General features: G+C 43.1%; 1 protein-coding gene across 8 annotated transcripts in view; it reads right to left on the bottom strand.

Annotated features, from left to right (window-relative positions):
- The window catches only part of NMNAT3 (nicotinamide nucleotide adenylyltransferase 3), a 116,109-nt gene that overhangs the window by 12,731 nt on the left and 79,977 nt on the right, over window positions 1-23,401 (bottom strand). For 6 of the 8 annotated variants that reach the window (XM_008008920.3, XM_073023559.1, XM_008008921.3 and 3 more), the window contains exon 3: window positions 4-187. The exons of the other annotated variants lie outside the window; for them this stretch is intronic. In XM_008008920.3, the coding sequence (XP_008007111.2) occupies window positions 4-187 (184 nt within the window). The remainder of the gene's footprint in view (window positions 1-3; window positions 188-23,401) is intronic. 8 annotated transcript variants of the gene reach the window in all.

The following is a 23,401-nucleotide window of genomic DNA, read 5'->3' as shown; positions in this document are numbered from 1 at the left end:
TACCTCAGCACCTTCACTGTCTCCATCCACTGTGTCTGCTCACTCTCCCAGGGGTCCACCCGGATCCAGTCGGATGTCTGCAGGGCCAGCCGGGCCATTGCCACTCGGTGATGAGAAGCTGCGAGGTCTTTCTTCCCATAGTTGTCGTTGACAGGAGAGATGATACCCTGGATGACCTGGTACATTCCTAGGTGAGAGAGAGAGCAGTGGTGTTGCACATACAGACAGACGCTCGCCACCTGGCAGCCTGAATTCAGGCAGGTGCTAAATATCTCCAGTGCCTCATCCTGAGTGGGAGGGAGTAGACTCTGGCATTCTCTCATGGGGGAGAAAGGGTAGCTCCTTTAGGCAAGGGTAAAGGCACTACCTTAGTGAACATGTGCTTCTCCTCTAGAGTCTTCTACAACCCAGGGAGCACTGAGAGAAAGGTTTCTCTGCTGAGACAAAGGCTGTGAGGGTGGAGCTCAGGCAAGGGTCCCATACAGCAGTGTGGACAGTTAGGGTCAGGATATAGCTGAGGAACAGCATGACTTCCCCTCCTCTAGGAATGAACAGGGGCACTATTTTTGCCCTCTATGTGAGGATGAAAATTATATGTAGTTTCTTAGCCCAAATGGGGATTTTGAGGATAAAGGACAAAAGGATGAGATTTTAGCGTGAACCAGAGTTGGTGGGTATTGGCTGTCGATGGACTACACAGGCCATCACTGACCTGGGAGGAATGTGCTCTTTCTCCCAGGAATGGGAGAGTGTACTTTGAAATAGACATGGACTGTGCTCACTATGATAACTGCCCTGTAGATCTTCTAAACCCACATGGGATTCATTTGGTGAGAGATATATTTTCATGTGTTAAGCTCCTAAAACTAGAGGATTTATTATTGCAGCTAGCCTAGCCTATCTTGACAAATATGTTGTTATGAGACATTTCCTGTTATTCCTAGTTTAAGAGTGCCTGCCATAAATGAATGTTGAATTTTATTAAATGTTTTTTCTGCAACTCTTGATTGTGCGATGTTTTTTCTCCTTCACTCAGTTAATATAGTAAATTGCATTGATGAATTTTCTAATCCTAAACTAACACTGCATTCCTGAGATAAGCCCTATTTGGCCAAGATATATTACCTTTCTTGTGTATTGGTGGGTTCACTTTGCTAATTTGTTTTTTAGGTAGTAAGACAGGTCTATAATTTTCCTTTCTCTCACTGTCCTAATCAGGTGTTGGTATCAAGGTTATGCTAGCCTCATAAAAAGTGTTGGAGAGTTCTTTTTCAATCCTGTAACAGATCTTGTGTTAGGATTGAAATAACTTTATTTTTGAGACAGAGTCTTGCTCTGTCACCCAGGCTGGAGTGCAGTGGTGCGATCTCAGCTCACTGCAACCTCCGCCTCCTGGGTTCAAGCAATTCTCCTGCCTCAGCCTCCCGAGTAGCTGTGACTACAGGCATGTGCTACCATGCCCAACCAATTTTTTAATTTTTAGTAGAGACAGGGTTTTGCCATGGTGGCCAGGCTGGTCTCCAACCCCTGACCTCAAGTGACCCACCCATCTCGGCCTCCCAAAGTGCTGGGATTACAGGCATGAGCCATTGTGCCCAGCCTGAAACAACATTTTTTTTTTTTCTTTTGCTGAGTGTTTTGTAGAACTCGCCAGTGAAGTTTTGTGAGGCCAGAGTTTAATTTGTGCTGTCACTGACAGGAGAGATGATACCCTGGACGACCTGGTACATTCCTAGATAAGAGAGAGCAGTGGTGTTGCACATACAGACAGACGCTCACCACCTGGCAGCCTGGATTCAGGCAGGTGCTAAATATCTCCAGTGCCTCATCCTGAGTGCGAGCAGACTCAGTAGTCAAATTTTTGACTACTAATTTAATTTCTTTAACGATTATAATTCAGATTTTCACTTCTTCATTATGATTTTGGCCACTTACATTTTCCAGGATTCTGCTTATCATATCTAAAATTTGAAATTTACAGGCATAAAGTTCTTTATGATATTCTTTTATCTGTTTAATGTCTTTTATCTGAACCATCTGCAGTGATGCCCATTTTCGTTCCTAATGTTCGTTGTGACTTCTTTCTTTATCCTTGGGCAATATTGCTAGAGGCTTGTCATTTTATTAGTTGGTTCTTTGCAAAGAACCAACTTCTGGCATATTGGTTTCCTCTACTGAAGGTCTGCTTTCTGTTTCACTAATTTCTGGTCTTATTTTAAATAATTCTATCCTTCTACTCTACTGGTGTTATTTTGCTATTCTTTTTCTAACTTCGTGTGGTGTACGCCTAAACTTAATTTGCAGTCTGCTTATTTCCTTGAGAACTTGTTTGAAGGTTCTAACACAGGAGTGCAGCTACTCGTATACCCTTGACTGAAGGTCCTCCTCTATCGGGGATAGTCATCCTCTTCAACCCAGCGCGCAGCTTCGGGAGGGACACACATGGAGCGGTGAGGGAGGAAGGGGAACCTGCCTAGCCAGCCAGATCAACCGAATCAACTCTGGCGATCAGTGTGGTGACAGATGTCACAGCCAGATCGCCCTCACATCCTTATTTCCTACTATATACAGTTCAGGCTATAAAATTGCCCTCTAAGTAATCCCACAAATTTTGATATGTAGTGTTTTCATGATCATTCAGTTCAAAGCATTTTCTAATTTCCATTATTACCCGTCTGTTTTTATCTATGAATTATTTAGAAGTATTTTTCTTAATTACCAAACTGTGATTTTTGGTTATCTTTTTGTTATTGATTTCTAGCTTAGTTACACCACAGTCAGAGAATATACTCCATATTGATTCAATCTTGTGAAACGTGTTGATATTTGATTTATGTCCTAGTATGCGGTGAGTTTTGGTAAATGTCCTACATGTGCTTAAAAAGAATGCATATTCTATGGTTGTCAAATGTAATGTTCTGTCCATTCAGTCAAGATTACTAATTGTTTTGCTTAAATCTAAGTTCTGATTTTTTTTGTAAACAGAGGCATGTTAAAATCTCTCACTATGACTGTGGATTTTCTGTTTTTCTTTTTAGTACTTTCATCTTTCGTTTCATACATTTTCAGGATTGTTTTATGGTTCAGAATATGACCTATCTTAGTGAATATTCCATAGGTGCTTAAAAATATATATTCTGCTGTTGCTGGATGGAGAGTTCTATTACACGTCAATTTGATGCTGTTGTTGAGTGTCTTTAGTTCTATATCCTTGCTGATTTTCTGTCCAGTAGTTCTGTCCAGCAGCAGTAATTGGCAATTGTGGGATGTTGAAGTCTCTACCTATAATTGCGAATTTGTATATTTTGCCTTTCAGCTCTATCAGTTTCCGCTCCATGTATTTTGGGATCCTGTTTTTGGTGTGCACACATTTAATGGGCTTTCAATAAAATTTTGTTTATTTTGGTCATAATTTCTATAAATTCTGATGAGTTTTTCATCAAATCTGGTAAGTGACTTTCTATAGTCTTTTTTCTTTAGATATAAATGCTACTTTTAAAATCTGTATCATACAATGCCAATTTCAAAGTCTGTACAGGTTATTTCTGTTGTCTGTTTTTTCTGATAGTTCTTAGTTATATTGTTTTCTTTTGTGCCTAGTTATTTTTGAATGTTTTCTGGTGAATGCCCCTGAGCAGTTATTTGTGAAGGATCTCCAGATCTAAGATAGATATTCCAGAGACACTTCATATTTGCTTTTGTCAGGCACCTAGAGTTATTAAAGCTCATGAATAACCTGAAATCAAATTCCTGGCTTGAGTTTTTTTGGCTAATCCAGGATGGGAGTTTCAAATCTGAGGAAGGACTCATGTGTGGCTACTTCTTCCTAGGGATATTTTATCCTTTCACTTTTCTTCTTTTGCTTGTCTCAGCACTAAGGCACTAAGGCTTCTCAGAAGTTCTCTAGGATTAGGGAGAAAAGGTGAATTAAGATCTAGTTCACCTTACCCCTGAGGGTATAGCTCCCTGTGGGAAGTCAACTCTGAGGCCTCTCAGCTTGGAAGGGATTCAGTCTCTGAATTCTATTCTTCCCCACTTGCACGGCTGCTGATTCAAAGCTTAAGTGAGCAGTTCTGGCAAGTGCTCACAGGGCACCAGTGGCTCTGGTGCTCCCATAGCCTGCTAACCTCTATGGTTACAGGTGTTTAACTCTCAGTTTTTTAGTTTTAAAAGTGAAGTTTGCTAAAGAGAAGGAGAACAGAAAACCAATACTGCATGTTCTCACTTACAAGTGGAAGCTAATGATGAGAACTCATGATCACAAAGAAGCGACCAACACATACTGGGGTCTACTTGAGGGTGGATGGTGAAGAGTGAGAGGAGCGGAGAAAACAACTAATGGGCACTAAACTTAATACCTGGGTGAGGAAATAATCTGTGCAAGAAACCCCCTGTGACATGAGTTTATCTACGATACAAACCTTCACATGTACCCTCGAACCCAACATAAAAGTTAAAAAAAGGTGAGGTGTGGAAAACGTTCTACCCACCACTTTTTGTTGTTTTAATGGGAAAGTTGATCCTAAGAGTGTGGCCTGCCCCTCTGGAAACTGGAAGCATTTTCCATGCATGGTAATCCTGGCAGGCCCAGGCTCTCCTTCCTGAGGGCTGAGGTACTCCCTCCTTCAAGGGGATGGCAGAACCCAGCTGAGAGCAAGGAGGTCATATTCAGTTTTTGACTCCCACAACTGGCTCTTGAAACTCATTTCAGAGGTAATGCTTGTGAAGGTTAAAGCTTTCATTTAAAAGAGCCAGGCTATATTGAGAGAGAAAAGGTTTATTTAAGTTCCAAAAGTTACTCTTAAAATAATCAAGAACCAGAAAACCCAGGGAATCAGAACGCACAGTTTCACTAAAGCTCACAGAGCAGTAAAAAGAAAAGAATGTGAAAATGAAAACAAAAGGCCCTTCTTGACCTGAGGATGAGGTGAGGTGGAAGGATGGGCAGAAGGGCAGAGAAGAACCTGATAGACAATGTCTGTGGTGAGTTTAGACAGGCATTAGGCCTGCTCCCTATATTCTCATAACCTGCAGAGATAAACCTAATTTGTATTGGGGTTTGGGAGGGCATAGTTAAGAGGCCCAGTTAAATCTGGCAATGGTAGAGCAGTGGAGTTTATATTTTGCTTCCCACCTGGAATTCTGGAAGACCACCTTGCATTGCTCTGTGCCAATATGGAACGGCACTGACAGGGTAGAAATGGCATGTGGCATATATAGCAGAGAGGGCTTCAGAACACTCTCCTTCAGCTTTGGCAGGGCATGGCACAGATCCGCAGCAATTCTAAGTCTCCTTAAGAGGAATAGTGAAGGAGGCTGAGAATTAGCAGTCAGCAGGTACTCGGGCTACTAGCGGGTAGATACAGGGTATAGGGAGTTCAGTCCAAGGCCAGGGACTATGGCATTGGCAGTACCAGGGGGCGCCTAGGCACAGATCCAGACAGCAGGGATATAATGCCTGAGACAAGAAAAGCTGAGGAGGCTTCAATAGTGGAGTGACAGTGGATAGATGCCAGTGCCTAAGATTAAGGACAGATCCCTTGGCTAGAAAGTAGTGAGGGCAGCTGCCCTGTTTTGGAAGCCAGGATGCTAAGCCATCCAGGATGCTTAATGCACTCTTGGGGAGGTAGGCAGGAAAAAATGCACTCGATTAATAACTAACCTGTAAAAGACTAAGCTGAACATTAAAAAGTTCACAACTTCAAGAACCCCTTGAAGTGGCACATTTTTTCACAATTCATGGAATGGTGGCTTAAGATCAAGCTGAATGTTACAGAAAGCAAAGTTAGTGATCTTTCTGTATATCTGAGCTCCATGTTATACATGGGACATACATGCTACTTCTTTTTCTCTTCCTGTTTAAAAGAAATGGGGGCTAGGAGGACTAACTCCTGTTGGGTGCTGATTTTCTTGAGCAATTTCCATTTAGCCTTCACATTAATTTCTGTTTTATAGAAGAAAATGGTGGAAGGACAGGGCTCTCCCCAGGCAGCTCTGCTGGGCATGTTGGATACCCAGGTGTCACCTGTGATGCTTTAGCTCATCTTGATAGGGCAGGCCCTGCCTTGAGAAATCAATGCTTTTTATAGCACCCAGGAGAGAAGAGTCAATAAAAATAACAATTTGATCTAAAACTCCTTCTTGCCCTCCAAATGGTCATAAGTCTGAGCCCTTTCCCTTCCCCACTGCTCTTGGCCACAATCCCAGTGACCCTCCCAGACCCTCCCCCACTAGATGCAGATACTTCTCCTGTGACCCTCTGCTGCTCAGACACATCTCCATTACAGCACCTGTATGAACATGATTCATCTGCCTGTGCCTTTCCCATGACACTGAGCGCTCCTTAAGGACATGAACTTGTCTTTTTGTTCTGGATAACACGACGAGCACATCAGTTAGAACAAAGATATACCATCCTCACAGATAGAATTCCTTGTTTATCTCCACCCTCTCTGAAAACTAATAAAATGATAAAGGAATAAACAAAGTATGAAATCACAAGAGCAAAGAGAGTGCAAAAGGAGACAATAGTTGGGAAAATGCAAAACATTTTGGACACTGGAGAGCTGATAAAAACAATAACAAACCAAGCAAAGTCTTCTGCATGCAGGGAAGGCATAAGAGGCAAGCTGCGCAGTAGCAGAGGCCCAGAGTGGCTGAGGAACCAGAGGAGCCAAGAACCTCTCCAGGTGGGGGTGCCAGAGGGCCTGAAAACAGGAGGGCCAGTTGAGAGTTTGTCTGAAGAGTCCTTAGATCCACCCCAGCCTCCAATCGCCTACCTTATCCTCCCATTGTGGCAGAAGGGCAGATATCTGCTTTCTGCCTGGGTTGGACCAGAGAGAACCTTCATTCTCAAATATAGGCACAGTTGAGTGGGGGGAAGTAACATCTTTAAGACAGAAAGATTAAGTATATTTCCCAGAATGTCTCTCTGGGGAACAGACCTACCTAGGAGAAGACACCAACATCTATAGACATTTGGGGGTCTTGAACCTAGGACCTGACCATATAACCGTGAGGTCTACCAGCTTTACACTCACATCAAGAACTTCTAGCCTGCATCTGGGGCCTGATCTGCAAACATAAGTGGACAGTCTAGGAAGAGACAAATTTTGGAAAGGTGCTTACCATGAAAGACAGAGACTAAAACAGCTACCAGGAGCAAAGGAACTTGGAGGATACAAAGGCAATGCAGAAATTGTATGCAGGATTTTCAGAAATTGTATGCAGGAATTATATACTACAAAGAAGAAAAGACTAGAGGTTTTATCTATGAGGTACACATGGAACTAATAGAAATTTCTGAAAGAGAACAGGAGAACAGAAGAAATCATCAAATAAATAAGACATTCTACTTTCCCAGACTAGAAGGACATACATTTTCAGAATTAATGGTCCTCTGAGAATCAGCATTTGGCATAAAAGATTCACACAATGTCAAAACCTTATAAAATTTTAGACCAGTAGGTTTAAACAGAAGGTCCCAAAAGTTTCAAAAGTTTCAAAAGAGATACTAGAGGTTTAATATACAGAACTTGGAAAGCAGGATAGCATTGGATTTCTCAACAGCAAGTCTTGAATCCAGGAGACAGTGGAGGGAAGTCTTCAAAATGTTAAAGGAAAATAATTTCCAACCTTAATTCTACATTTGGCCAAGCTACCAATCAATTGGAACAGGCGTCAGCAGGCTTTTTCTATTACGGGACAGACAGTAAATAGTTTAGGCTTTGCAGGCCACATACAGTTTTTATGGACTACATACAAACTTTGTTGCATAATTTTTGAAGCCATTTAAAAAATGTAAGCAAACCATTCGTAGCTCACAACATAAATGAAAATAGGATATGGGTCAGATTTGGCTTGTGGGCTGTAGTTTATTGCCCTTTGAAGTATGGCATGAAGTTGTGTTCATACATGCTAGGTTTCAGAAAATTTACCTCCTCTACTTACTCTTTTTTCACAAAGATGCTGGAGGACGCATTCCACCACCCAAATAAGAGAGTAAACCCAAAAGCAGAAGAGAAGACATGGGATCCAAGAAACAAGGGTTTTGAATCAGGAAACAGGCAAAGAGAATCCCCAGGGAGACAGTGAAAGGCAATCCCAGGATGACAGTATAGTGGGTACACAGAGCTGGATGTCCAGATAGGACCTGGAGGGCTTTAGGAGGGATATGGGCAGACAAAAAAGGAACAGATAGATCATCTGATTAATTTGTCTGTACTAAGAAGAGTTTTAGAGATCTTTTGGTAAAATTGAGACTGAATTAATGATAGGCATAAGGAACTAAGGCAACAAATAAATGAACAATTATTAACTCTAGGAAAAAACCCAAAGTTTATATGAGAGGCAATGGAATCATAGTGCACTGCATGGTTTTGCTGACACTATTTACATAGACATAAATATGAACAGTAATATGAATTGAACCCAAAGTTATGAGCTAATCAATTTGGGAGCATGTGGTGGAGGCGAGGTGTGAATGGGAGGGTGAAGGTGTGAGAGAGTGAAATCTTCATTTTTCCTGAAGGAAGCCAAGATATATTATCTAAATCTGAAAAAAACAAGATATAACAGTATAAGCTTATTATTTAGAAATGGGGAGTCAAGTACCAGAGAAAACATCTGAAAGAGGCATAAGTGATTGTTCTGGGAACCAGGAATTAGAAATGAGGATGGAACAAATAACACTATAAGCCTTAGAGTAACAACTTTTATTATCTAATAAATTTATAAATATGATATATAAAATAAGCTTAAAAATTAATGCACACTGTAGAAATATTACAGTCTACTGAAAAGTGTGAAGGATAAAAAGTAAAACATATCTAAGAGGTTAATATGGTTTATATTACCGGTCGAGCTGAGCTTTCGCTTGCTGTCCACCACTGCTGTTTGCTGCTGTTGCAGATCCGTTGCTGACTTCCATCCCTCCAGATCCGGCAGAGTGTCTGCTGTGCTCCTGATCCAGTGAGGCGCCCACTGTGGCTCTTGATTGGGCTAAAGGCTTGCCATTGTTTCCGCATGGCTAAGTGCCCGGGTTTGTCCTAATTGAGCTGAACACTAATCGAGCTGAGTCACTGGGTTCCATGGTTCTCTTCTGTGACCCATGGCTTCTAATAGAGCTATAACACTCACTGCATGGCCCAAGATTCCATTCCTTGGAATCTGTGAGGCCAAGAACCCCAGGTCAGAGACCACAAGGCTTGCAACAATCTTGGAAGTGGCCCGCTGCCATTTTGGAAGCGGCCCGCCACCATCTTGGGAGCTCGGGGAGCAAGGACCCCCTGGTAACATTTTGGCAACCCAGATGGGACCTCCAAAGCGGTGAGTAATATGGGACCACTTTTGCTTGCTATTCTGTCCTATCCTTCCTCAGAATTGGAGGAAAATACCGGGCATCTGTCGGCCAGTTAAAAACGATTTGCGTGGCTGCAGGACTTAAGACTCAGGTGTGAGGCTATCTGGGGAAGGGCTTTCTAACAACCCTCAACCCTTCTGGGCTGGGGACGTTGGTCTGCCTGGCGCCAGCTTCCACTTTCAATTTTCTTGGGGAAGCTGAGGGCCGACAAGAGGCAGAAAGCTGTTGTCCCGAACTCCTGGCAGTAGCTGGTAGAGATCATGGTGCAGCCAGAAGTCTCTACTCAACAGTCACCCGTGCATGCACCCCTACCTTTCCTTCTGACCCATACCTCCTGGGTCCTGACTGTGACTTTCTAGCCCCAAAATTCTCCTTACCTCTGAATCTGCTTCCTCTGATCCCTGCCTCCTAGGTACTAAAGGTTCAGACTTTCATTTCCTCTAGCAAGTTGTATCTCCAAAGGGATCTAAGGAAGCTCTACGCTGAGTCATTAGGCATCTAGGCTATAAACCCAGGGAGTCTTGTCCCTGATGTCCCTCCCAATTTAGACACACAACTCTCGACATGGGCAGTTATGTGGGACCCATTCCCCACCACCCTTGCCAGGGCCCTAAGTTTGTGGCTAAGAGGAGGAGAGAGAGAGAGACATGGAAGAGAGAGACAGAGAGAGAGAGAGAGAGAGAGAGAGACATGGAAGAGAGAGACACAGAGGAAAGAGAGAGAGAGATGGAGGGGAGAGAGAGAGAGAGAGGAGAGGCAGAGAGAGATGGAGGAGAGGGACAGAGGAGAGAGAGAGAGACGGAGGAGACAGAGGGAGTCAAAGAGTAAAAGAAAGAGAAAGATAAAAATAGTAAAAAAAACAAAAAACAAAAAAACAAAAACACAAAAAAACCCGTGTGCCCTATTCCTCTAAAAGCAAGGGTAAATTTAAAACCTATAATTGATAATTGAAGGTCTTCTCCATGATCCTATAATACTCCAATACTACCTTGTTGTCACCGTAAACAAGGGCATAGCCCGAAAACACTGAGACCACTGACAACCCATAGCTTTCCTATCAAAAATCCTTAACCCAGTAGCCCATTCAATCTGTAGCAGCATTCAATCTGTAGCGGCAACTGCTTTGCTAACAGAAGAAAGTAGAAAAGTAACTTTTGGAGAAAACCTCATTGTTAGCACACCTCACCAGTTCAGAATTATTCTAAGTCAAAAAAGCAAAAAGGTAGCTTACTAACTCAAAAATCTTAAAATATGGGGCTATTCTGTTAAAAAAAAAAGATAATTTAACACCAACCACTGGTAATTCCCTTAACCCAACAGATTTCCTAACAGGGGATTTAAATCTTAATTACCATATCAGGGTCCGACCAGACCTAAGAGGAACTCCCTTCAGGACAGGAGATAGATGGTTCCTCCCAGGTGATTGAGGAAAAAAACCACAATGGGTATTCAGTAATCGATATAGACTTTTGTGGAAGCAGACTTAGAAAAATTGCCTGATGATTGATCTCCTCAAACGTGCGAGCCGTTTGCACTCAACCAAGCCTTAATGTACTTACAGAATCAAAAGACTATCTCAATCCTGACTCAAAAGGTTACCTACACCCTCTCTGAAATGAATTTGCATAAGAACTGCTTTTATGGGAATGCATCTTGATGCGGCAGCTGGGTTGTTATGAAATACTCAGGAACCCAGCCCAGCTCTAGGACTCACCCCTGAGCACAAAGGCAATATTGGGAACACTGGTAGAGGACCACTAGAATCCAGCAGTCTGGACCCCTTTCTTTGTGGTCAAGAAAGGCGGGAAAACAGGTGCAGGACTGCTACATCGGTGAGCGTAACTAACCTGATAAGCAAGCAGAGGTCCATGGGTGGTTATGCACCCTCGAAAAGAACTCACTTCTGAGCACAAAGGCAATGTTGGGCACTCTGGTAAAGGACCACAAGAACCCAGCAGCCCAGGCCCCTTTCTTTGTGGTCAAGAAAAGGCGGGAAAAGGGGTGCAGGACTGCTACATCGGTGAGAGTAACTAATCCAATAAGCAGAGGTCCATGGGTGGTTACACACCCTGGAAAGGAATAAGCATTAGGACCATAGAGGATGCTCTAGGACTAATGCTCATTGGAAAATGACTAGGGGTGCTGGCATCCCTGTGTTCTTTTTTCAGATGGGAAATTTCCCCCCAAGGCAAAAACACCCTTAAGATGTATTCTGGAGAACTGGGACCAATTTGACCCTCAGACGCTAAGAAAAAAATGACTTATATTCTTCTGCAGTATCACCTGGCCGTGATATCCTCTTCAAGGGGGAGAAACCTGGCCTTCTGAGGGAAGTATAAATTATAACACCATCTTGCAACTAGACCTCCTTTGTAGAAAAGAAGGCAAATGGAGTGAAGTGGCATATGTACAAACTTTCTTTTCATTAAGAAACAACTCGCAATTACGTAAAAAGTGTGATTTATGCCCTACAGGAAGCCCTCAGAGTCTACCTCCCTACCCCAGCATCCCACCGACTCCTTCCCCAACTAATAAGGACCCCCCTTCAACCCAAATGGTCCAAAAGGAGAGAGACAAAGGGGTAAACAATGAACCAAAGAGTGCCAATATTCCCCGATTATGCCCCCTCCAAGCAGTGAGAGGAGGAGAATTCGGCCCAGCTAGAGTGCATGTACCTTTTTCCCCCTCAGACTTCAAGCAAATTAAAATAGACCTAGGTAAATTCTCAGATAACCCTGACGGCTATATTGATGTTTTACAAGGGTTAGGACAATCCTTTGATCTGACATGGAGAGATATAATGTTACTGCTAGATGAGACACTAACCCCAAATGAGAGAAGTGCTACCAAAACTGCAGCCCAAGAGTTTGGCGATCTCTGGTAGCTGTCAGGTCAATGATAGGATGACAACAGAGGAAAGAGAAAGATTCCCCACAGGCCAGCAGGCAGTGTAGACCCTCACTGGGACACAGAATCAGAACATGGAGATTGGTGCCACAGACACTTGCTAACCTGCGTGCTAGAGGACTAAGGAAAACTAAGAAGAAGCCTATGAATTATTCAATGATGTCCACTATAACACAGGGAAAGGAAGAAAATCCTACTGCCTTTTTAGAGAGACTTAGGGAGGCACTGAGGTAGCATACCTCCCTGTCACCTGACTCTATTGAAGGCCAACTAATCTTAAAGGATAAGTTTATCACTCAGTCAGCTGCAGACATTAGGAAAAAACTTCAAGAGTCCACCTTAGGCCCAGAGCAAAACTTAGAAACCCTATTGAACTTGGCAGTCTCAGTTTTTTATAATAGAGATCAGGAGGAGCGGGCGGAACGGGACAAACAGGATTAAAAAAAGGCCACCGCTTTAGTCATGGCCCTCAGCCAAGCAGAATTTGGAGGCTCTGGAAAAGGGAAAAGCTGGGCAAATCAAATGCCTAATAGGCCTTGCTTCCAGTGTGGTCTACAAGGACACTCTAAAAAGATTGTCCAAGTAGAAGTAAGCCACCCCCTGTCCTTGCCCCTTATGTCAAGGGAATCACTGGAAGGCCCACTGCCCCAGGGGACGAAGGTCCTCTGAGTCAGAAGCCACTATCCAGATAATCCAGCAGCAGGACTGAGGGTGCCCAGGGCAAGCGCCAGCCCATGCCATCACCCTCACAGAGCCCTGGGTATGCTTGACCATTGAAGGCCAGGAAGTTAACTGTCTCCTGGACACTGGCGTGGCCTTCTGAGTCTTACTCTCCTGTCCCGGACAACTGTCCTCCAGATCTGTCACTATCCAAGGGGTCCTAGGACAGCCAGTCACTAGATACTTCTCCCAGTCACTAAGCTGTGACTGGGGAACTTTACTCTTTTCACATGCTTTTCTAATTATGCCTGAAAGCCCCACTCCCTTGTTAGGGAGAGACATTCCAGCAAAAGCAGGGGCCACTGTACACCTGAACATAGGGGAAGGAACACCCGTTTGTTGTCCCCTGCTTGAGGAAGGAATTAATCCTGAAGTCTGGGCAACAGAAGGACAATATGGACGAGCAAAGAATGCCCGTCCTGTTCAAGTTAAACTAAAGGTTTCTGCCTCCTTTCCCTACCAAAGGCAGTACTCCCTTAGGCCCAACAAGGACTCCAAAAGAGTGTTAAGGACCTAAAAGCCCAAGACCTAGTAAAACCATGCAATAGCCCCTGCAATACTCCAATTTTAGGAGTACAGAAACCTGACAGACAGTGGAGGTTAGTGCAAGATCTCAGGATTATCAGTGAGGCCGTTGTCCCTCTATACCCAGTTGTACCTAACCCTTATACTCTGCTTTCCCAAATACCAGAGGAAGCAGAGTGGTTTACAGTCCTGGACCTTAAGGATGCCTTTTTCTACATCCCTCTATATCCTGACTCTCAATTCTTGTTTGCCTTTGAAGATCCTTCAAACCCAACATCTCAACTCACCTGGATTGTTTTATCCCAAGGGTTCAGGGATAGCCCCCATCTATTTGGCCAGGCATTAGCCCAAGTATGAGACTCAAGCCAATTCTCATACCTGGACACTCTTGTCCTTTGGTACGTGGATGATTTACTTTTAGCCACCCGTTCAGAAACCTTGTGCCATCAAGCCATCCAAGTGCTCTTAAATTTCCTCGCTACCTATGGCTACAAGGTTTCCAAACCGAAGGCTCAGCTCTGCTCACAGCAGGTTAAACATTTAGGGCTAAAATTATCCAAAGGCACCAGGGCCCTCAGTGAGGAACGTATCCAGCCTATACTGGTTTATCCTCATCGCCAAACCCTGAAGCAACTAAGAGCGTTCCTTAGCATAACAGGCTTCTGCCGAATATGGATTTCCACGTACAGCGAAATAGTCAGACCATTATATACACTAATTAAGGAAACTCAGAAAGCCAATACCCATTTACTAAGATGGACACCTGAAGCAGAAGCGGCTTTCCAGGCCCTAAAGAAGGCCCTAACTCAAGCCCCAGTGTTAAACTTGCCAACGGGGCAAGACTTTTCTTTATATGTCACAGAAAAAACAAGAATAGCTCTAGGAGTCCTTATACAGGTCCGAGGGATGAGCTTGCAACCCGTGGCATACCTGAGTAAGTAAACTGATGTAGTGGCAAAGGGTTGGCCTCATTGTTTACAGGTAGTAGTGGCAGTAGCAGTCTTGGTATCTGAAGCAGCTAAAATAATACAAGGAAGAGATCTTACTGTGTGGACATCTCATGATGTGAATGGCATACTCACTGCTAAAGGAGACCTGTGGCTGTCAGACAACCATTTACTTAAATATCAGGCTGTATTACTTGAAGGGCCAGTGCTGCGACTGTGCACTTGTGCAACTCTTAACCCAGCCACATTTCTTCCAGACAATGAAGAAAAGACAGAACGTAACTGTCAACAAGTCATTGCTCAAACCTACGCCACTCGAGGGGACCTTCTAGAGGTTCCCTTGACTGATCCCGACCTCAACTTGTATACTGATGGAAGTTCCTTTGTAGAAAAACGACTTCAAAAAGTGGGGTATGCAATGGTCAGTGATAATGGAAAACTTGAAAGTAATCCCATCACTCCAGGACCTAGTGCTCAGCTGGCAGAACTAACAGCCCTCACCTGGACACTAGAATTAGGAGAAGGAAAAAGGGTAAATATATATGGACTCTAAGTCTGCTTACCTAGTCCTCCATGCCCACGCAGCAATATGGAGAGAAAGGGAATTCCTAACTTCCGAGGGAACACCTATCAAACATGAGGAAGCCATTAGGAGATTATTATTGGCTGTACAGAAACCTAAAGAGGTGACAGTCTTCCACTGCTGGGGTCATCAAAAAGAAAAAAAAAAAGAAAAATAAAAGAGAACCGTGAAGTGAATATTAAAGCCAAAAGAGCCGCAAGGTGGGACCCTCCATTAGAAATGCTTATAGAAGGACCCCCAGTATGGGGTAATCCCCTCCAGGAAACCAAGCCCCAGTACTCAACAGAAAAAGTAGAATGGAAAACCTCACAAGGACATAGTTTCCTCTCCTCAGGATGGCTAACCACTGAAAAAGGGAAAATACTTTTGCCTACAGCTAACCAATGGAAATTACTTAAAACCCTTCACCAAACCTTTCACTTATGCACTGATAGCACCCATCAGACGGCCAAGTCATTATTTACAGGACCAGGCCTTTTCAAAACTATCAAGCAGATAGTCAGGGCCTGTGAAGTATGCCAAAGAAATAATCCCCTGCACTGCAGGCCATACCTTTCAATCCCTGTATCTTTAACCTCCTTGTTAAGTTTGTCTCTTCCAGAATCGAAGCTATAAAACTACAAATGCTTCTCCAAATGGAGCCCCAAATGCAGTCCATGACTAAGATCTACTGCAGACCCCTGGACTGGCCTGCTAACCCATGCTCCCAAGTTAATGACATCGAAGGCACCCCTCCTGAGGAAGTCTCAACTGCACAACCCCTACTACGCCCCAATTCAGCAGGAAGCAGTTAGAGCGGTCATTGGCCAACCTCCCCAACAGCACTTAGGTTTTCCTGTTGAGAGGGGGCACTGAGAGACAGGACTAGCTGGATTTCCTAGGCTGTCTAAGAATCTGTAAGCCTAGCTGGGAAGGTGACTGCATCCACCTTTAAACATGGGGCTTGCAACTTAGCTCACACACGACCAAACAGAGAGCTCACTAAAATGCTAATTAGGCAAAAACAGGAGGTAAAGAAATAGCCAATCATCTATCTCCTGAGAGCACAGCAGGAGGGACAATGATCGGGATATAAACCCAGGCATTTGAGCCAGCAACAGCAACTCCCTTTGGGTCCCCTCCCTTTGGATGGGAGCTCTGTTTTCACTCTATTAAATCTTGCAACTGAAACAAAACAAAACAAAACAAAACAAAAACCCATCACTTTTAATAGGTACATAATGATACAGACTAAAAATATATTTTAAAAATTTGCGTTAGAATCCAAATATGACTATCTTTGTAGATCTCGGTTCCAGGTCTTGGATACTTTTTAAAGATAAATTATCAGAAAGAAAATTATTGACTTGAAAATTTTGGGGGTGTTTTGCTATATCTTGCTAAACTGCTTTTCAGAAATTCTGAACAAGAAGAGAAAGTCACCAGCAGGTATGAAAGATGCCATCTCATTGCATCAGGCCATACTGGGACTGTTCATTTAAAAACACCTTTGCCAGTCTGTAGGAATATTTTGTGGTTTACGATTTGCATTTAAAATTACTGACATGATTTTAAATTTCTTATTAGACATTTCTATTTCTCTTTTTATGAACTGCCTGCTCACATTCATTGATCATCTATCTATTGACACATATGAACTATTTTAATAAGTATAGTCATCCCTTGGTATCCATGGGGGATTAGTTCTAGGATCTCCCATGGATACCAAAATTCACAGATGCTTAATGCCTTTATATAAAATGGTGTAATATTTGCATATAACCTATACACATCCTTCTGTATACTTCATCTCTAGATTACTTATAATATCTTTAATACAATGTAAATGCTATGTGAATAGTTGTTATACTGTATTGTTTAGAGAATAATGACAGTATTTTTCCCCCTCATTTTCTTTTATCTGTGGTTGGCTGAATCTGGGGATGCAGAACCCATGAATATGGAGGGTTGACTATATATTAAATATTTGCCTGTTGGGTCTTTTGGCAATCATATAGAGAGGACTCTTCCAAATCATGATTTCCCTTTCACTCAACTCAAGTCTGGCTGCTGGGAATTAGGCCCTGGTCTTAGAATGACTATGTTTCCCCACTCCCTGTGAAGTAAGGCCTCAGGTCTTCAACTCAGGGATCATTTCTTCTGTCATTTTCTGGGTTGTTATTGCACCTCTGCTCTATTGTCTCGCATCAATTCTGTATGTCTCATCTCATAATTATCATCCTTTATCTTTTTCTTGAGTTCTGGGACTGGTGTTCTAATTTTCTATTTAGTGCCAGAAATAGCCTTCCTGATGCCCTCCCTGAGCACTCATTGGGCAATGGGGTTTTCATTCCCGAAGCATTTCATTGTCCACAGACTACACCTTTTTCGTGACAGGCTGTTCTTTTGCATTATCACATTTTTCTGTTGAGTCTCATAGAGAACCAGAAATTTAAACATTTTATATTCTTAAATGGACAGCCACTTGCCCTGAATCTGCCGCCTGGTCCCTACTTTAGAACTGCAGTCCCTTCTCATATGACCTATGGTTTTTCTCTGATGCGTCGGCCTTTTCCAGAAAGGTCTATCTGTCCCTGATGGGCTGCTGGGTGGCCCTGTCAGAGCCTAGGTAGGTCCTGTTTAATTATTTTGCTCACAGTAAAAGGATAAAGGCAACATTTAGGCCTACCGTAATTTTTTTCTCTGCCCCCGGAAATATACTGCCTGTGTAGTTCCAGGAGGTAGCTGCAGGTCAAAGGAAACAGCCATTGACAGGGAATTCTCCACATTTAGGTTTTATGTTTAGTATTTCACTGAGTGAAATATATGCGGTAGGAAATCAAACTGCCTTTTTTTTCCCTTCCAAGTACTTAATTGTTTTCTGTTACTAAATAATCTCCCCCTGACTCCCACTTATTTTTTGTTTTTACCTTATGTTACCTTTTTATATAGAGTCATGTTCCATTATGCTGTCTGGAGTCAGTATCACACTCATTTAATCACTTTCAAAAACAATTACCTTTTGATATCTCTGAAAGCTTTCTGAGCACTTGCTTAGTTTTCTGGGAGAACCTCTGGATACTTTCTCAGGTTAACAAATAAAGAAAAATATCCACCTATTGCCATTTTCACCGGAAAGCCAATCAATAAATGGCTGTTTTCGTGAGGAGCTGGCCATGTTTCCATTTAGACCAGCCTCAGAGCAGGCCGAGCTGCTGCCTGCTGCCCTTGGTGCCCTTCATGTATGTGGTTCAGGTTAGTCCTGGTGACAAATGTCCTTGGCTTTTCATCTTGTGAATGGGATCTTTGTTCCATTATATTTTTGTCATGTATATAGATATATATTTTCATTACATTGCATTACAACCATTATATAGGAAATTCCCATACTTTGATTGGTTTATTTTGAATCTGGGCTATCTTACTGAACTTTTTAGTTCTAACAGTTTTTCAAATGCTTCTCCTGGACTTTCTAAGGACACAGTAACACCACCTGCAAATAATGAAAACTGAATCTCCTTTCTACAACTATATTTCTTAGTTTTGATACCATTGGAAAATAATGGTGGTGAGTAGGCATTCTTTTCTATTTCCTTGTTTCTGTGGGGATGCTTTTGAAGTGTTATGCCATTATGCATCATGCCAGGGAAGGATCCTTACAGTTCTAATTTACTAAGAGCATTAAAAAAATCCCCAAGTAGGTGTTGGATTTTATTGAATGACTTAAGTGTGCATTGAGATGATGATTTAAGTTTCATAAAAATATATTGTCTTAGTAATGTGGTATATTAATAGATATCTTTATGGTATATTGTCCTTGAATACCTAGGATAAATGCTACCTGGTCTTGTTGAATTATTCTTTTATTAGCAATTTGATAACCCTACTACTTTATATGGGTATTTTGCACCTAAGATTATATTGTTAAACACTAGCTGTAATGCCACAATATCCTTATCCAATTTTCTTTGTGCTGGAAAATGGCTATGGTAGATTGAATTATTGCTCCCAATTCCTCACTCTGCCATTATAGTATTATACACCCACATTTCTGCCACAGCCTCACAAAGGCCAGAATGTATTTCCCTGCCCCTTGACTTTGGAATTGGCTATGAGACTTGCTTTGACCAATGGGATAGTAGCAGATGGGACATAAATAGAAACTTAAAACTTGCTTGCTTGGTGGGGCTTGCAATCCTTTGCCTGTGCCATCTACATGAGAAGAATATATAAGGCAGCCACTGCCCCTCCTAACTCTCCTAAACCTCAGAATAGGAGAGGAGGAACACATCTGTTTCAGCTGACTCAAGATCTGTGGTCAATAAATAAACTGCTTATTCTTGTATGCCATTGATAATTTATAGTTTTTATGCAGCGGAAGCTGACCAATATAATGTCTTATCTGAAAACAAACAAAAAAGTGTGTGGATACTATTTTAAGACTTAAATAGAGTTAGATAACAGACAAACAGCTCATGGCACTTAGCTTGTGACTGGCAATCATCACTCCCTCCATTCTCTGGTCTGTTAGGCTCGCTAGAGGAGAGAATTGTGACAGACAGTCTTTTCAAAACATGGCCACAGGAACATCTCCTGGTTTATATGCTCTTCTAGAACCTGGCCACGCTTCCATTGAGAGGTGAAGTCTGTGTCCCTCCTGGGGGACTGGGGTAGGCGTTTGTGACTGCTTTACTCAGTGGCAGAAGTGATACTGTGTGACTTCTAAGGCTAGGTCATCAAAATGCCATGCACTTACATCTTATGGTCTTGGGACACTTGGTTTTAGAACCCAGCTGCCATGAATGGGTTCTAAAAAACGCCCAAACTATCCTACTCAGAAAGACCCCACAGAGTGGTCACATGCATGTGTTGTGGTCAATGTCCAACACCCAGCACCAACTGCCAGACACATGAGTGAAGAGTCCCTGATGACTGTAGTCTCCAGCATCCACTCAGTCACAGTCTTCAAGTCTTCTCAGCTGAGACCCCAGGTATCATGGAGCAGGGACAAGCCACCCAATTGTGCTCTGGTCAAATTCCTGACCCACTGAATCTATGAGCATAACAGAATGGTCAGTTTACACCAGTAAGTTTGGGGTGGTTTGTTATATTTGATAACTGGAACAGGAATGGAGATTCAAAAAGGTTATATGATTTTTCCCACGGTTATACTACCTGAAAATGGTAGGATTGAGATTCAAACCCAGGTTTGCCCGTATTTTTTTTTCTGTTGCACTGTACTGATGATGGACAGTGAATCATCAGTTGCAGAGGCAGTGGCTAAGCCAGGCAGGGCTAAGAAGGGTACCACTAATTAGCTCCACCTCCATCTATGTGTAGCCCCAAACCAGGTCACTCTGAGTGTGATGGAAAAACTGCCCCCTCTAGAGCTGACCATCCCCCTCAGCAAGACTGGGCCTCAGTAAAATGTTATTGCTGCTTAAAATGCTAGCAGCCTCACAAAGCGTGAAGCAAAGACTTAATAGCATTCCAAACTGTAAAGACTTCATTATTTCCACAGAGAACGGCTTCGCACATTTATCAGCATTTTATTAAGAATTACCATACATATTTAAAACAAAACTACATGTGTCAAAACAATTGAGAAAAGCATTAGGTAATGCTCAGCCGTGGCTGCCCGGTGGCACAGACTGGTTACTAATTTGCCTTTCCCTTTTGCAGACTTCAGCTCTGGGGCTTTTGCTGGGAGAAGCTTGGTGTTTCTATGGGCACAAGCACAGTCTGGCCCCTACCACCTCATGCACACTTTTCCCCATTTTCTTCTTCCCTTGGTTGTGTTGGCTGAAGTGCACCCTGGGAAGCAAAAGCCTTGAAAGACAAAAATCTAAGAGATCAGGAGCAACTGTCCCAAGTAGTGTTAAGAATCAAGTAACAAAGAGCTGAGGGTAATTTAGCGTGTTAAGAAAACACATAAAAAAGAAAAGAATCTCAACTAAAAGGTTATGCATGCTTTTACAAACAGACTACTATGATTAAACCTCACCTCTAAGTGAAGCTTGGAAAATATGATCTGTGGCCACTGAAACTTTGAGGCCATTTTAGCACCATTTTCTTTATTTTCCTCATCAGTCTTCAAGTTTATGTAATGTTTCGCATCTTTTTTGTTTCTCCAGAGAGCTCTTCACCCGTGTGATCCAAATGAATTTGAGACCACCTATTTACTGCTCCACCCTGTGTCCTGCTGGCCAGAAGTGCCCATCAATTTCAAAGGCCTCTGTGTGGCTGGATTGAGGAAGCCAGGAGCAGGGACAAGAATAGATCGAGGTCTTCCCATTACTCCAAAATGGAGCCTGGCCCTCTAGCACCACAGTCAGCCAGCTGGGACCATGGTGGCCATTACTGGAAGAGTGATCATCCGCCATGGTGGCCATTACTGGAAGAGTGATCATCCGCCGTCCCTCCTCAGTGGCCTTGGAGTATACGCTCTTCTGTCTGCTTTCAACTTCTCTTACTTCTTTCTGTGAGCAGAGTCTTCCTTTCAATCAGCAAACTCTTCCTGCACACTATAAAGCCCACTTTGGTCTTCAGAATCTTTCAGTGCCTGAGCTTGTCAGTATGAGGTTTCTCTTTCTTTATTTCCAAATGTCCTGCTTTCTTTGTGTGCAACTTCTTAAGAATTTGGCAAAGTAAACAACAAAGCAGCAATATTTCATAGGGTTTAAACTTCCCTTTGGTGCTGGATAGAAAGGATTTTTTTTTTTTTTTTTTTTTTTTTTGAGGCAGAGTTTCACCCTTGTAGCCCAGGCTAGAGTGTAATGGCGTGATCTCGGCTCACTGCAACCTCTGCCTCCCGGGTTCAAGCAATTCTCCTGCCTCGGCCTCCCAAGTAGCTGGGATTACAGGCACCTGCCACCACGCCGGCTAATTTTTTTGTATTTTTTAGGAGAGATGGAGTTTCACCATGTTGGTCAGGCTGGTCTTGAACTCCTGACCTTAGGTGATCCACCTGTCTTGGGTGGATCACAGGCCTGCCTTGGATTACAGGCCTGCCACCTGGATCTATTCTTCTCCCTGCTTTTGTCTTCCTCAATCCTGTCACACAGAGGCCTTTGAAACTGATGCCTGCCACAGCACCTGGCAGAAAGGATGTTTTTGTTTCTTCTTTCTCCTGCTCCTTTCTCTGCAATTATCTCTCTAAGTCTCAGACATGTGGCACTGGTTGGCTGGCAGCACATTCTGTGCGTCTGAGCCCTTACACAGTTTCCAGAGGAGGGGGTGCTCCGCTGGGGTCCTGCCTGCTTTTGGGGTATTAGAATCTCTTTTTTTGCATGCCTCTGTCTCTGATCGTTTAACACCCAGCTGTGTCTTTCTGCCCACTGACCAGAATCTTTTCACAGCAGGTGGGTTTTAAAAAGCACTTACCGGAACTCCCAAATGCTAGGGTCTCAGAGCCCCTCAAAACCATATTACCTTCTCTTTGGGGTCCTCAGACCTGGCAGGAACCTCATATAGGAAGAAAGGCAGCCAGAGAGCAGGCAGTGAGGACAGGTCGTAATCAGGCAGTTCTGGCTGGGCATAAAGTCCGCTCCTGCTGAAGGGAAGCTGCTCAACACTGCACTGGACATCCTCCACATGTGGAATCTAGGCAAAGCAGCTCTATTCTCTATTAACAAATAACTGAGCCTGGGCAATCTGTCACTTCAACTCTCCTCTCAAGCCAGGCTTTGCAGTAGCAGGAATCTGAGGTCCAGCATGCAGAGACAGACCTAAGTGGGAGCCTCTGCTGCTTATGAGCTGGGTGACCTGGGGCAAATTACTTAACCTCTCTATACCCTATTCCCTTCACCTGTGCAATGAGAATAACTAATACCACACACTTCGGAGGCATGGCATAAGACTCAAATGACTAATATAGGGATAGTTCAGGGGCAGACATGGTTGGAGAGCATACTAGAAATATCAGTAGAATCTGAATTTTCCCCTACCTGCCTCCTTGTTTTCACTACAAATAGCATTTCCTTTCCTGCTTTTTAAGGCAAGAGGGGAACACATTGATTCTTTAGCAGACAGTTTAGCATGCACTTCAAACCAGAGAGTGTACCAGCACTGTGGATTCACAAGTAAATATGATGGGAGCCCTGCCCTCACAGGATGGGGTTGGGGATGGGGGATAAAGTCCCAAGGGAGATGGACAGTCACCACATGGGTAGTCACTGCTGGGCAGAGACACATGAGGGAAGCTTGGGGAGCTGAAAGAAGCTCTGAACAGGTTGGAGCACGTTTTCTGGAGGATGGGACATTGAAACTGAATCACCTACAAAGTTGAAGGCAGATGGTAACCTAAGAAAGGTAAAGTCTTGTTAATCAAATCAGTTCTTTTCACTTTAACTGTATTGAAAAGATACTTTAAAAAATCTT

This window comes from Chlorocebus sabaeus, chromosome 15, assembly GCF_047675955.1.
Source record: "Chlorocebus sabaeus isolate Y175 chromosome 15, mChlSab1.0.hap1, whole genome shotgun sequence".
Classification (NCBI taxonomy): domain Eukaryota; kingdom Metazoa; phylum Chordata; class Mammalia; order Primates; family Cercopithecidae; genus Chlorocebus; species Chlorocebus sabaeus.
The sequence above is the reverse complement of the archived record's forward strand: the minus strand, read 5'-3'. Positions and strand labels throughout refer to the sequence as shown.